At 39.6% G+C, this 14780-nt stretch overlaps 2 protein-coding genes across 36 annotated transcripts in view; one reads left to right on the plus strand and one right to left on the minus strand.

Annotated features, from left to right (window-relative positions):
• TEX36 (testis expressed 36) overlaps positions 1 to 506 on the minus strand; it is a 51252-nt gene extending 50746 nt beyond the window's left edge. For 16 of the 28 annotated variants that reach the window (XR_007471188.1, XR_007471202.1, XR_007471201.1 and 13 more), the window contains exon 1: positions 300 to 503. The gene's annotated coding sequence lies outside the window, so the exon portion shown is untranslated. Of the gene's footprint in view, positions 1 to 299 lie in introns of all 28 variants that reach the window. The other 12 variants (XR_007471205.1, XR_007471195.1, XR_007471199.1 and 9 more) reach the window with 6 other exon arrangements.
• Positions 507 to 694: 188 nt separating this feature from the next.
• The window catches only part of EDRF1 (erythroid differentiation regulatory factor 1), a 40601-nt gene continuing 26515 nt past the window's right edge, over positions 695 to 14780 (plus strand). For 2 of the 8 annotated variants that reach the window (XM_033420758.2, XM_033420759.2), the window contains exons 1-13: positions 702 to 955; positions 1132 to 1182; positions 1935 to 2143; positions 4147 to 4213; positions 4873 to 4998; positions 6318 to 6442; positions 6683 to 6839; positions 9708 to 9809; positions 10075 to 10196; positions 10902 to 11013; positions 12533 to 12680; positions 12774 to 12882; positions 13198 to 13309. In XM_033420758.2, coding sequence (XP_033276649.1) covers positions 848 to 955; positions 1132 to 1182; positions 1935 to 2143; positions 4147 to 4213; positions 4873 to 4998; positions 6318 to 6442; positions 6683 to 6839; positions 9708 to 9809; positions 10075 to 10196; positions 10902 to 11013; positions 12533 to 12680; positions 12774 to 12882; positions 13198 to 13309 — 1548 coding nt within the window. In that variant the 5' untranslated portion in view covers positions 702 to 847. The other 6 variants (XR_007471177.1, XM_049696747.1, XM_004265721.3 and 3 more) reach the window with 6 other exon arrangements.

A 14780-nucleotide genomic window follows, 5' to 3' on the forward strand; every position in this document is an offset into this window, starting at 1 on the left:
TCCTGAGCCCTTTAACGCTCGAGAAGTCCCTGGACCACCGGAATGCCCTTTGCTAGTTCCCTGGGGCCCGACAAATACGGGGCTCTCCGTAGATGCTCCAGGCGTCACTAAACAGCAAACTCTGCACCTCTGGCGGTGCCGTCTCCTCTGAAATCCATTCCTTCAGCAAAGGCGGAGGGCCTCCTCTCCCCGCGGAGCCCCGCCGCTCCTACACTCGGGACCGCGAGGCCCAGGCACGCACTACGATGAGCGGACAGTACGCCGAGGCCGGGCTGGCTTGAGTCTGGACGGCCCCTCACCTGGGCATGTCTTTCCCTTCCTGGGCCTGTGAGCCCGACTGCAAACCGAAGGGGCACTGAAAGCTGTGGCGGGAAGAGCGCTGACACTTCACTACTTTACATAACAGGAGCCGCTGGTTACAACTACGGCCGCTCTTCCCCGCCCACGCAGAGAAGACCTCTGCGACTTTGACTCCGCCCAAAGCCCAAGTTCCGAGGAAGGTTGGCCAACAAAGACCGGCGTGCAAGGGGTGGAGCCTGGGAGTCAGATAACGCGAGAAGTACTTTCCCGCAGAAACTCTGGCAGACATCAGCGCACGACAGTTCCCGCCCCCGCCGCGAAGCTGGTATCTACCGGGGGAGGCGGGGCCGGGCCTCTGGAGCAAAAGTCGCGAGATTTGAACGCGTTCGTTCCAGTTCTTCCTGTCAGAGGCCGGAAGTGCGGGGCGTATCTGGCTCCTGCTCTGCTGGCCAGCAGCGCCTCTGGGCCCGGCAACTTGTTACGGCTTCTCGGGTCGAGACTTGCGTCGCCTCGCGTCGCCTCACCTCGCCTCACCTGGACCGAGGTGATGGGGGACTCTAAGGAGGCCAGGACCGAGGCTCCGCCGGCCGGGGCCGCTGCTCGGGGAGGGCTCAGCCTCTTGTCCCAAGGAGAGTCCGAGGAACCTTCTGCACAGGTGAGTCCGCGGTGGGGCGGGACCTGCAGGGCTCCGTGGGCTGCGGGCCCGCTCGGCCCGGGAGGGATGTCACGGTTCCCGGCGGCTTCTGGCGCCTTCTCCACGCCTTCCCGACGGCCCCCCAAACGGAGTGGAAGTCCTTGTGCCTGTCGGTGTACTCAGGCATTTACTTGCAGATCATTTGTATCAAAAGCAGTCCTGGCTTCCCAGTCGAAGATAACCGACAGGTGAGTTAGACACGACCTCCGCTCTCAAGAAGCGTACGTGTAAATGTGTGGTTCCCAAGTCGGCACAGCATTGCAGAGCCGAAGGGAGAAGAGAGCAAGCTCACCGAGATGGCACTGAGCTAATTAATGTTAGAAGGGCGCAAAGTGTTTGCCAGGCCAAAGCGGGGCTACGTGAAGGAAGGTTGGAAGAGTTAACTCAGACCCTGAGTTTTCTTGGGGATGTGCAAGTGAAATCTGTGCGCACCCCCCAGGGACTTGCTATGAAGTTAGACATTCAGAGTATTTGTGTCGTAAACTGACTAATCAGTTGCTAAACGCTTACTTAAAAACAAAAAAGGCCCAGATATCTCACCACAAACTACTTTGTAAATGATGTATGTTATTGACATTGAAATACATCTTTAATATTGAACAGAGGTTTTATTAAATTTTGCATTTAGTTAACGTGCTACTCTTGACTCCTTGGTTTCTGCTTCTACACTTTTTTATGAATGTTTTAAAAGATAGTTCGGTTGGCCTGTTTCCTAGCTAATAACCCATCACACTCCTTGACTCATCTTTTTTTCTTTGAAATTATGTGAAAAAGAGCTAAGTAAATGGTACACATTTACGCTCACATTTATTAACTGCTGTTAGTAACATGTAGTATATGTTCTTGTAAGCCTGATGTGGTAGGGTTTTTATTATTATTAAGGTGGGGTATTTTTATTCCTAGTAGTGTATATTAAAATTTCATTTAATGTTTTAATCAGGGATCAGCTTTATTTCTTGGAGGCAATGAAGTGAAGAGCCGAGCTGTGGTGAAATACTCTTCTGCCCCTCCTCGGACAGCATTTGCACGCCTCCAAGAGAAAACAGACTTGAAACTCCCACCTGCCAACTGGTTACGAGAGAGTGCCAAACTAGGACCAGCAGGAACTACCATTCTTGGCAACAGTAGGAAAAGCAAGCCATTTTCAAGGTAAATATTAACTGATGGCATTTTTACCAGTCCCTCAACCCTCCACCTTAAAACTCTTAATACTCGCTGTTCAGTTTAATTTGTAATGCTCATCAACGTGCCAAGATTTCGCTTTGGTAAAAGATTGTATTTGACTTTCAATGTCCTTTATCCCCCTGATAATAGGACTCTGTTAAAATAAGAAGATATCAATCGCATATGCTTCTTTCAAGTCTGCATCATGTTATTAACAAAGATGAGTTTTGACCACTAAAATTCCATTAGCTATTTTAATTTTAGCCAATTTACATACCTTTTGAATGTGTGAATGCAGAGAATCAGGGTGGCACATGATGAGGAAAACCCTTAACACTGCCTAACCTGTCTTGTGGAATTTTTCATTAAATGGTGGTGGATTGTCTGGGCTGAAAAAGCAGTGATGTAAAAACACAGCATGTCGAGTGATGTACCCCCTTGACTTTGACACTTGGTGGTGGTATTTAAAGTTGAGAGAGTGGCCTGGGTCTTACAGAGAAAAATATAATGATGTCCATATTCTTGTGGACCGTTTAATGTATGGGGTTCTCTTTTTTCCTCTCAGCGATTGAACCTAACATATTTCTGCATAACATATAGCAAGAGCCATAAATACATTAGTACCTTATGTGCCAGTAGTTTGGAAATTATCCTAATGTCTCAGAAGGTAAAAGTTATATTTGTAAAATGTTGCTTGTTTGTAGCACTATTTATACTAGCAAAAAAAAAATTGGAAATAGTCTGCATATCTTCTTTTAGAAGAATGGCTTAATAAATTGTAGGTCAACAGAATTAAATGTTATAAAGTGATTTAAATGATAATTATATTGACTGTGTACAGACACTGTGCTGAGTACTTTATATGTTTATCTCATTTCATTCTCACAACAACCCTTTGAGTTTGGTACTGTTAACTAACTTTCCTGCAGAAAACTGAAGCTTGGAAAGGTTAAGTAACTTGCCTAGACCACATGGTAAATCGTCAGCATGCTTTGAAGTGAGGCAGTCCTAAATAAGTATCTTGACTCTCTGCCTCCTACAAACTGAAAAATGGTGACATCGGCTGCCTTTCAGGCTTGCAGATTATAGATGTGCCTCATGTGGTACCTGGCACAAGTTGGGTGCTCAGTTAGCTGTTTTTTCTCTTTCTGGTTGAATTGGTTTCATGTGCATTTTTTTCTCATATATTTTTTAAAAGGGTAGTAGTGTATATCACTGGGAACATAATCCCAGAGACAAAAATTCTGATAAATGTTTCTGTTGCTATTTTTCTCATCTCCCCACCTAAAAATAATAATAACTCTAACTGACTGTTTTCTATTGGATATTTTTTAGACTTCATGACTACAAAAATAAAAATAATTGTTAATTGTTTTTATTCTAAATATTTACTATTAATTGCTTCTATTACTATTCTGTTATTACTATCTTTTATCAAATCCAAGATGCTATTGATTTTTAAGTCACCCCATTATTTTAATTTTTTTTAATTTATTTTTTCTTGAACTATAGTTGATTTACAATGTTATGTTAGTTTCTGGTGTACAGCAGAGTGATTCAGTTATATGTATACACACACACACACACACACACGTACACACACATATGTACATATTCTTTTTCATTGTGGTTTATCACAGGATATTGATTTAGTTCCTGTGCTCTATAGTAGGATCTTGTTGTTTATCCATTCTATATATAATAGGTTGCATCTGCTAATCCCAAACTCCCAATCCATCCCTCTCCCTCTCCCCCTCCCCCATGGGGACCACAAGTCTGTTTTCTATGTCTGTTAAGTGACCCCATTATTTTATGTACCATTAAGAAGGAAAAACTAGCCAACTGTAATGGTGATAGGCATACTGATTTCGGAGGTGTTAGAATGTGAAAAACGTGTATCCAAGAAACGATGAAATGTAGTATTCTATTATAAACAATACCTGCACCACCCTGAATGTGATTTTTGTGGCCTTTGTTTTCTCCTTCAGCTTTGGGATGGCATACGACTTTATTGATTCAGTGGGAAACGATGTGGATGTTGTCTCTGACTCTGAAGTAAGTGTTCTTATTGCAAATGTAGTTGGGATGTTTGTGCTGGGGATTTATAGCCTGCTTTGTCTGCAGTCTTGAAAAATTAGTGATGAAATAAGCTACAACTATCTGATTATTGAATATCTTTTTTATTAAAGTAACACTGTTCACTGCATCTTTCCTCAAAGAGGAGGGAGCAACCCCCCAAATAGTGGCAGTGGTAATTAATATTAGTATTGATGGTTGTGTTTTAATGATAGCAGTTTTGATGATAGCAATTATAATGTTGGGTTATGTAATGTTACTAGTTGAGAATTAGATGTGATACTTTTGGTAAAATCTGTTGATCCTTAGTTGGCCAATTTTATCTGAGATGCTAAAAGCCTGGGTCAGTGCAACAGTGTGACCTGTACATACTTTATGAAATTCCATTGTGTACAAATAAATCTTTGACTGTCATTTACATTAACACAGGGTGACTGGTAAAATGTAGGTGATTCTGGTTCTAAAACTCTGTCTTCTATGTGTTTATAGGTAGCTCTTTGTGTAAAATACAGTTTGTATGACCTTAAGGAAATAAGGTTTATTATGCTTTAAAGTTGAGTGAAGTTAAAATTTGAAAGATTCCAGATCACACTACAAAGGTCTTTCTAAATTGTTTTTTCCTCTTGATTTTTTTCAAGAACATAAAAAAGCTTCTGAAGATTCCCTACAGCAAATCGCACGTGAGCATGGCAGTGCACCGCATAGGAAGGACTCTCTTGTTAGACGAGTTAGATATTCAAGAACTCTTTATGAGATCATCTCAGGTAATACGTGAAAAATAACAAGGAAAACACTATTTTAACAACTTAAGGGAACTAGAAATGTGATTTTGTTTCAAAGAAAGGCCAAAGTGGGGCTTCCCTGGTGGCGCAGTGGTTGAGAGTCCGCCTGCCGATGCACGGGACACGGGTTCGTGCCCCGGTCCAGGAGGATCCCACGTGCCGCGGAGCGGCTGGGCCCGTGAGCCATGGCTGCTGAGCCTGCGCGTCCGGAGCCTGTGCTCCGCGACGGGAGAGGCCACAGCAGTGAGAGGCCCGCATACCGCAAAAAAAAAAAAAAAAAAAAAAAAAGAAAAAGAAAAAGAAAGGCCAAAGTGGAAATGTGGTTGAATACTTCAACCAAGAAGTGAAAAGGTTCACTGAAGATAAAAAAGCTTTAATAAAGAAAAAATAGAAAAGAGAACGGTGAAGAAACTTACTTCATTGAAACCAACAGCCAGGATTCTTGCAAGGAAAAGGGTGAAGTGAATGAAGAAAGTTGTGAAAAATCTGAAATTTCAGGGACTGGTTAAATTTTTGAAAAGTCCTTTGATGTCTCCATTAAAGACATTTTCATGAAACATGGCTGCCAGGAAATGTGAAAAATGTTTAAAAAATTATTCCTATGAATATATAGTAATATTAGAATTAATTGGTTCTCTTAAAGTAGAGCTTCTCAAACTGTATGTGGTAAATGACTATTCCCCCCATTATTTTGTAAAGTATAATAATATAATAATATTGCAGTTTCTGAAAGCTTACTCTGTACTTCTGTATTTACCTTGTCATTATAAATAGTTCATGGTTGCAAATAGTTCATGGTCTTGCCACTCCCATAGTCTACTCTTTAAAGAATATTCCCGCAGTGCTTTAATATAGGAAAATAAGTTACAGTGATTTAAATTGACATTTAAAATAAATGTTTTTCCATTTGAAAAGACCACAGTTCAGTTCAGTCTGTATATGTTAGCCACTGGGCAGGATCTTGAGAATCACAGTCCTTGCTTCCTAACAGCTTATAATTTGGGGGTTATAAACACACAGATAATTTTAATGCAGTGTGCATAGTGGGACTGATTCCAGGCACTGAAGAACATGTTATAGAGAGAGTCACCTCTCCTTGTCTGGCTTAAAGAGAGGAGGAGGACAGGGAGATTTCCTAAAAGAGTTGATAGGGACTGAGTCTAGAAAGGTAGATGTTTTACGAGTGTAGGTTTATGAAGTGGAATTTAAAAAATAAAAAGTATTTCCTATAAGAGGGCAATAGGTAAGGAATTGTTTTGACTGCAAGCTTGGTTAATTTATCAATTTCTTATGTTATTTAGACTGGTGATTGGACGTGGTTAAAAGAGTTTTATCAAAGACTTATTGATCAGAAGTGGCAGAGGAAGAAAAAAAGCAAAGAACACTGGTATCAGAAGGCTATTCTTTCGAAGTTTTTATATTACAGGTACTTGGCTACTTGTTTATTTTTATCTTAAGAGGAAAAATGAAATTCTGATCTAAAACATAATTTGAAGCCAGCAAAAGTAATTTAAGTTTTGCCGCTATTATTGTTGACATTTGCCCTATATTGCTTTTTTAACGAGATTTGTGCTTGATTATAGAATCTGGTTTTTAAAAACCGGTGGCCTGTTACATAAAGTTAACTTAGTAACAGTGTGGTATTTTTTCTTTCTGATTTGGCCAGTATCAATGGTGATGGAGCTGCTCAGCCTGTCCCATCTACTGCAAAACAGCAGAAATCATCCAGCGCAGATCAGACAAATGATTCGGATGGGGCTTCTTGGCCTGCCCCCTTTGAAATGCCTTCTTCAGTCTCTGAAGACCCCAGTGCTTCCAGTCAGGTTAGTTAGTACTTAGATGCTAATTCAGCAAACTCATTTAAGGAGACAAAATCAATTATTCTGTTAATAAAAATAGACGAACTGGAGTGAAAAATATTCCATCAATTTATGTCTTCACAGTTACAAAAAGTACTTTCTTTAGTTTTTCAATATGGAATTTACAAGGGATATCGTGAATGGCTAGATCTGATGTTTTTTAAGAAATAATTCAAAAACATTTAAAAGTTTTTACCACATTTAAGATAGCTTATCAATATGCTTATCGATACTGATTATCTCCTTAAAGTCATAAGGAGATACAGTATATTTAAACTGTAGAAATATTAAATGCCTATCAGATATTGAGACTCACAGGCCTGTTTGTAATTTAAATACTGATCTTCTACCTTAACTTTTAGTCAGATTGGTAGGCCTGAAATAGCCCTGCAGATTTTCTAGATGAAGTTGCTAAGACTTAACCTACATTAATGTTATAAAGCTTTTAGAAAGGAAGAGAGAGTAGACTGTTACCTCTTTTGTCTCTTATATTCTTGGTTCTTATTGTTCATTTGTTTTTGTCCTTATTGTGTCTATCAAAGAATAAAATAACTCCATAGATGTAAATTGTGCATGTTTATTTTTAGGAAAATATATTGACAAGCTTGAGGAAGGTAAAAATAAGATCTTTAACTTGGTAAATTGTGTTTTTCCTCTTGCTGTGTATTCTCACACGTTGAACATTCAGCATTTGTCCAGATACTATCTATCCTCACAACTTATAAGGTTATAGGGGACAAATAGCTTTAACTTGATTTTAGTTTTAGTAGGTTTTCAGATAGAGATGCCTCGTTAAACTGTAGTGACCTTAAATTTTTTCCAAAGTTGGGAAAACTGGAAGGAAAAGGAAGGGAGTAATTACCATGCAAGTCCATCTAGTGATAACTGTAGGAGGTGGGTATGTTACATAAATGAGAAGGGACATGGGTGCTGGGTGCTAGGAGGGTCCCATGTCATGACTTGGGTAGTGGTTACATAGGTAATTTGCTTTCTAACTAGTCATTATACTATATTCTGTATTATTTGTTTTATGTACTTTCCTATATGTGATTATACTTCACTAAAGGAGTTTCTGAAAAATTACTTAGTATTCCTTGACTTCAAAATACATTATAAAAAGACCACATAATAGAAATACTAGTCTTCTACCACCCATTTCCTCCTTTATGAGTGTTATCATCTGTCCTTTAAGGATTACTTTGAAAAACCTTGGAGGCTTTTGAGAATATGCAGACCTGCATGTGGAGGAAGTGAACTGGAATCTACTTAATGCCTCTTAGGCCGTGTACTTTACTCCACGTGTGGCGTATAAATTTGTTTCATCCTTGGAGCTGCATATGTATTGTGTTGATGGTATCATTTTACAAATAAGTAAATAAAGCTCATAAAAAGTAGATGTTTGTCTGTGGCCACAGAGCTGATGAAGTTCCAGCTAGGGTTTAAACCCTGATATTTCTGACTTCAGAGGCCTGTTCTCACAGCATTACTCCAGTGTGCCCATGTATCCCCCACATTTAGAAGGGCCCTGTAAGCAGTCGGGTTGTCTTAGCAATGGCATATTCCTAAGTAGAGCTACCCTGCCTAAAAATAATCTTTTACAGAATACTTTTTATAACATATATAAATCTTTAAATTTCAACATTTAGAGATGTATTTTTGTTCATAAGCTATCACCTCATGAATTCTTGCTCCCAACACTAAAACGGCTAGTTTGAGGCCTGTGTTAAGCATTAATAGAGTTTAAGTAGGTCTCTGTGGTATGGCCGTGAGCCAAACCTTTATTGAGGACATTATAAACTAGAGCCCAAACTCCCACTAAAGCAGCTACCTGGCAAATACAGTTTGGGGGGTTGATAACTTGTCTGTGTAAATAAACAATATAATAAATGTTGGAAATCCTTTAAGGACCCTTTGAAAAGAAGAAAAGACATAGCAGAAGCACTGGAGATTCCCCCCCATGCTTGCAGTTATACGTACTTTGCAGGCAGGTGCTAGGCCTGTTAGCACACACATAGGAATAAGCAATGCACACACATACTCACATGTGCATGCACATATGCATGCTCATCTTGGTTTAAAGTAATGTTTCTTAAAGGTTTAAAGTAATGTTTTTTAATGGCAACTGCCCTTATGGTTGGAAAGTTGAGTGGTGGACTGTGTTTACCCATGTCAAAGATTCCTCTTCCTATGTGTTTTCAAAATATATTCCACAGAATCTAATAAGAATAAGAAAGTGTTATGAGATCAGATACATGTGAGAACATTGGATTATACAGAGGCGAAGTAGGTTTTTCCAGTGCAGGACCTCTTAGGGGCTTTTTAATGGTAATAAGAATTGTTACTCTCCAAAAGCAAATCGTTGGTAAGCAGTGTTTTTCAAACCTGACTCCAGAAATTTTTCACCCAGGGACTAGACTTCTGTGAAACACACACTAGGAAATGTGAAACTGGAGGCTGTTCTGATGACCAGTGTCTCAAAAATACGGCTGAGGTTTCTTAGGAATTTTTTAATCCAGTAGGGATGGGGTGTGCTGAAAGAGCAGTGCTCTTCTGATTCACCCAAAAAAAGAGGAAAAAAGCTTGGAAAGCTTAAAATAATCTTTCATTGTTATTTGAATAAGATCTAAATGTGATTAGCTTATTCTAGTAACCGGTAATTAGGAGCTCAAATATGTCACCCAGTGATGAGAGTTAATGATTTGTATTAGCCCTGATTTACAAGAGTAGATTTGATGTGTGTGCTTTGAATGTTTAGGTGATACTCTTTAACAGTAGGCCATTTTAAAGTAATTACGGCAGCAGAATCACTCCTTATCCTTGCACTTTTCACAGGGAGGTGAGCCTCTTGAACCCTCATACATAGTGGGGCATGTGGCCTCAGCACCTAAAGAACAAAACCTGACTACTTTATTCAATGACGGGGAGAACAGTCAGGTATGCTTTTCGTGGTGTCCAAGGTGAGACACCTAATCCCCAGTCTACTTCGTCATTTAAAAACTAGTCTAAATTGGATTCATAGGGGAAGAAATCCACTTGATCCTGAATCTTTCTAAGCATCTCTGTGATCTTATAGCTCTGTGGCTTTAATTTACCTTGTCTCCCTTGTCTTTTCCTTTTTCTAGTCTTTCTGTGGATCATGGGGGGAGATTACTGATCTCCTGTTTATTATATAATCTTTCTATTTGATTTTAAATCACAGGGTCTTAAAAATGATTTTGCTCGGAATATTTTATGGACGTTTGAAGACATACATATGCTGGTTGGCTCCAACATGCCTATATTTGGAGGAGGCAGATACCCAGCAGTCAGCCTGCGCCTCAGGTAACCAGGCTCGTGTCCCTTTAGATCAGCCTTCCGTCTGCTTTCGCCTCTCCATTCCAGCATCGTTGTCTTTTCTAGTTGTTTTCACTTCCCTTCTTGCCCCACCAGTTGAAATGGCTGCAGTGAGGAAGGAGTGTTTCAGCAAATGCTGAAAGCCCTCTGGATGGCTTTTCATTCTAGTCCTCAGTGAGTGGAGTCAGAGATCTGCTGTGCTGACCTAGTCTTAAGTCTGAATCTACAACTTGTGAGAATATAATGTAGTCTATTTAACTAGTCAAGGAGATGGTCTACCAGCTTTCTGTTAACTAATTGTGAGCATTTTTTTAATGTTCCAGGTGTATGTGTTCATGCTAGTCCATGTGAATTCTGACTTGGGCACTATGATGCATGCTGGTCAGTCTTTCACTTCAGGTTGTGTGAAGAGCGTGCAGTAGGCTCCCCGTCATCCACTGTCATAGTTCCTCCTATTCTTACTGAAAACTGATGGACACCCATTAGAAGTCCAAGAAAAGCTTGTGGAAGGATGTTAAGTACAACACACCACATAAGCTACATGTGCGTGTCTCATCAGAAGAGAAAGCATAAATGGCATTCTCCAACTAGGGAGAATAGATTAAAATATTTTAATGGGGGAAATAAGTCTCAGGTGATTGACTATGGAACAGCTTAATTAAATCAAATAACACTAGAAATGTGTATTTTTAGGGATAACAACAAACCAATTAATGTGCTAACTGGAATCGACTATTGGTTGGACAACTTGATATGCAATGTACCAGAGCTTGTCATGTGTTTTCATGTAAATGGAATTGTACAGGTAAGATAGATACAGTGCGACTTTTAAAATAATCTCTCAAATACAGATTGGAGGAGAAAGTACCTCACTAAAGTTTTTAAGACTGTTAAATACTAAGGTGTATTTTGGCAAGGAAGATAGCTATGGATAAACTCAAATTTGAGTGTTTTCACGTTTGAGTTGGTGATATCAGAATTCTAGATGTTATAGGAGTCTAATTTTACAGGTAATTTGTGGGCAGGTCATAATACAGTACTAAAATCTATATTTGTAGCCAGAGAACTGTAATTTTAATGCCAGGAACCCACAGTAATTACCTGAAAGTGTCCTAACAGTAGAGGTGTTTATTCAGTATACAAATACCTACTCAGTTTATGCAAAGTTTTAAGGAAAGGCCCCAGCATTGCATAAAAGTAAATAGTTTATATAGCAAATTGTTATTGAGCATATTCTATTTATGAGGGACTTTGTCCCCATCAGAAATGTTGGAGGAAAAACAATAAGGTTTGGTCACTACTCAGAACGGTTTAACCTAATGGGAAATAAGAATGTGCAAAGAGAAAAATTGGAGACAGTGGGTGAAGGATTCACAGTGTAGTGACACAGGAGTCTGGATGATCAGAGAAGGGTGAGATCACTTCTGTTTTGATCTGGTCAATTTTCCAACTGATTTGTAGTTTCTAGTCTTAGAGTACTTCAGAAAATATGGTAAGTGGCCTTTAGGGAAGTGTAAGCAGAAGACAAGCTAAAGCTACGGAGGCGCTTTAAAAATTGTGATAGTGGTCTTCCCTGGTGGCGCAGTGGTTGAGAGTCCGCCTGCCGATGCAGGGGACACGGGTTCATGCCCCGGTCTGGGAAGATCCCACATGCTGTGGAGCGGCTGGGCCCATGAGCTATGGCCGCTGAGCCTGCGCATCCGAAGCCTGTGCTTCGCAATGGGAGAGGCCACAGCAGTGAGAGGCCCACATACCGGGAAAAAAAAAAAAAAAATCGTGATAGTAATAGCCTTGCAGCCTTTACTCTTACTGTTGCCTCCACACGCCATGCTCCATTTCTGTAAAGGAATAGACTCCATAGCTCAAGGGGAAAAGAGGATATACTGGAGACACTGCCCAGATGACTATAGTGTCAGGGGAAAGAAAAAGCCAGAAATACATATTTTGAGAAAGTTTACTGGGCGAAGTCTGCCTTCATTTACCACCTTCCCAGTGGAAAACCATTAGGGTAGAATAGAAGAAAGTGTACAGTGTGACTTGTTCCATGGTTAGGACAGAAATGAGATCCTGCCTAAGTGTGTGGTTCAAAATCAGGTGATGACTCCCCCTTGAGAATTATTCCTGTGGTAAACCACCACATTGCTGGCAGGGATGGGTCAGATTTCTTTGGAGTATCAGGGCAGAAAAAAGACCAAAAACCAGTGCCTTAAACGCTCATGCTGCGTAGGTCTCTAGTTGCGGGATTCGTATGTTTGGTCGCTTTTTCATAAGCGAAGTGTTGCTGTGTAGGTTTTCTCTTAAACTATCTTCTATCTGTTTTACAGAAGTATGAAATGATAAAGACAGAAGAGATTCCCAATTTGGAAAACTCTAATTTTTCTACTAAAGTCATAAAAGATATTGCACAGAATATTTTATCATTTTTGAAATCTAATTGTACCAAAGAAGGACATACCTATTGGCTATTTAAAGGTAAGCTAATTCTTGAATGAATAGTAATTGATTTGAGTGGCAACTGTAAAGTGAGGTTTATTTGGTTTTTTTGGTTTTTTTGTTTTTTCCCAGCAAGTGGCAGTGATATAGTGAAGCTCTATGATCTCACTACTCTTTGTGAAGAAACTGAAGACAAATACCAAAATCCATTCACAATGCCAGTGGCTATTCTCTTATATAAGTGAGTGCTTTAAGAAGTTAAGATGAAGAATTAGCCTTACTTACAATTCTTAAGTGTATAGCCACATTATCTACGCCAAGGTTTTAAATACCTTTTAGATTTTCATAGTTTAAAAAAAGTGTGTGTATGTATGTATATATACACCTATATACTGTTCCAAAATAAATGGGGAAGGGGGAGGGCAGGTATATAAAACACAACATTTAGTTGTTTCTTATGGCCCTTATTCCACTGGAAGGAAAGAAGAGCGTGCCTAGACTTGAGTCTTGTAGAGAACGATGAATGGGGAGTAAATTTGATATGAACTTCTTTTAGGGTTGCTTGCAACATGATGATGAAGAAGAATCAAAATAAGAAACACTATGGGACTGTTAGAACCCTGCTTCTGAATTGTGTTAAATTGCTGGACAAAGGCAGGCATCCTCAAGTAAGACTAACATATGCTCTCTAAAAGAATTCTGGCATTCCGATAGAGAATTGTTGCCTAGACATTAAAACTGCCTAATTCATAGTCTGCAACTGCCCAATGGATCCAGTTTGGTAGCCAGGTACCACGTGTGGCTCTTGAGCACTAAAGTGTGCTTCATCTGAATCGAGATGTGCTTTCAATGTAGAATACACACTGAATCTTGAAGAGTGTGTGTGCGCATGTGTGTACACATTACATGATGAAATATTTTGTTTATTGAATCAAGTGTAATATTAAAAATTGATTTCGGGCTTCCCTGGTGGCGCAGTGGTTGAGAGTCCGCCTGCCGATGCAGGTTCGTGCCCTGGTCCGGGAAGATCCCACATGCCGCGGAGTGGCTGGGCCCGTGAGCCATGGCTGCTGAGCCTGCGCGTCCGGAGCGTGTGCTCCGCAACGGGAGAGGCCACAACAGTGAGGCCCACGTACCGCAAAAAAAAAAAAGAAAAGAAAAAATTGATTTCAACCAGTTTTTACTTTTTTTTAATGTAGCCACTAGAAAATTTTAAATTTTGTGTCTGGCTCACATTTCTCTTGGATAGCACTGTTCTATAAATTTACAATTCACACAATTTTAATAAAGTAGTGCTGTTTTTCCTTTGTATTATCACTGTTAAAAGGTAGAAAACTATAGTCTCTTGAAAGATCCATTTACATGAATGTCAGTATGAATAAGGTCCACATCCTGTACCTCAGTATATAAAAGCATCTTCTAAAACAACCTCAGTTCTGTGCCCATGGTTTTACACCACCCTTATTACCCTCAGGTGTCTGAATTTGACAACTGTATGTTTCAGTGTAAGGATAGTTGTGTCCTGTTTAAATCAGAAGAGATATGTAGTATCTGTGATTTTTTTTTTTTTAAAGATCCAAGTTCCTTTTAATTGTGGCCACGTGCAGTTTGGAGATAAAGATTATCCTAGAGCCCAAACCAAGATAAACTGTTTTTGAAGAAAAATGGCAAAGCAATTTCTGGCTTAAATGTCTAATTGCTGATTAAGGTGATGGTGGTTAATAAGTTAAAAATAGTGTTAAGATTATTGCATGTCTGAGACTAAGAATTACCTAAACAGTAGAGTAGAATAAATGCTAATATATAAATGCTAATTTTAAGAGAAACCAGATTTTCTGGACTTTTCCCTCATTAAGCTAGTGGAGGTTTTCCCCCTGGAACCATAGGTCGTATAGTAAATATTAGTTGCCTATTAAAGATAAACTAATTAGTTCATAGCTTGTAAAGAGAAATTCTTGTTTCTTGGTTGATATGGAGTGATGTGTTGCTAACATTTTAGTTATGACACTTTATACGTGAAAACTTGTCTCCAGTGAAATACATTTGCCACTTTTTCTTAAGAGAGAGGGCTGGGAATGGAATAATTTTAGGAAATAAACATATCAACCCATGAGGATTTTACAGAGTACATTCAGAGTA

Source organism: Orcinus orca, chromosome 14 (genome assembly GCF_937001465.1).
Source record: "Orcinus orca chromosome 14, mOrcOrc1.1, whole genome shotgun sequence".
NCBI classification, from domain to species: Eukaryota; Metazoa; Chordata; class Mammalia; order Artiodactyla; family Delphinidae; genus Orcinus; species Orcinus orca.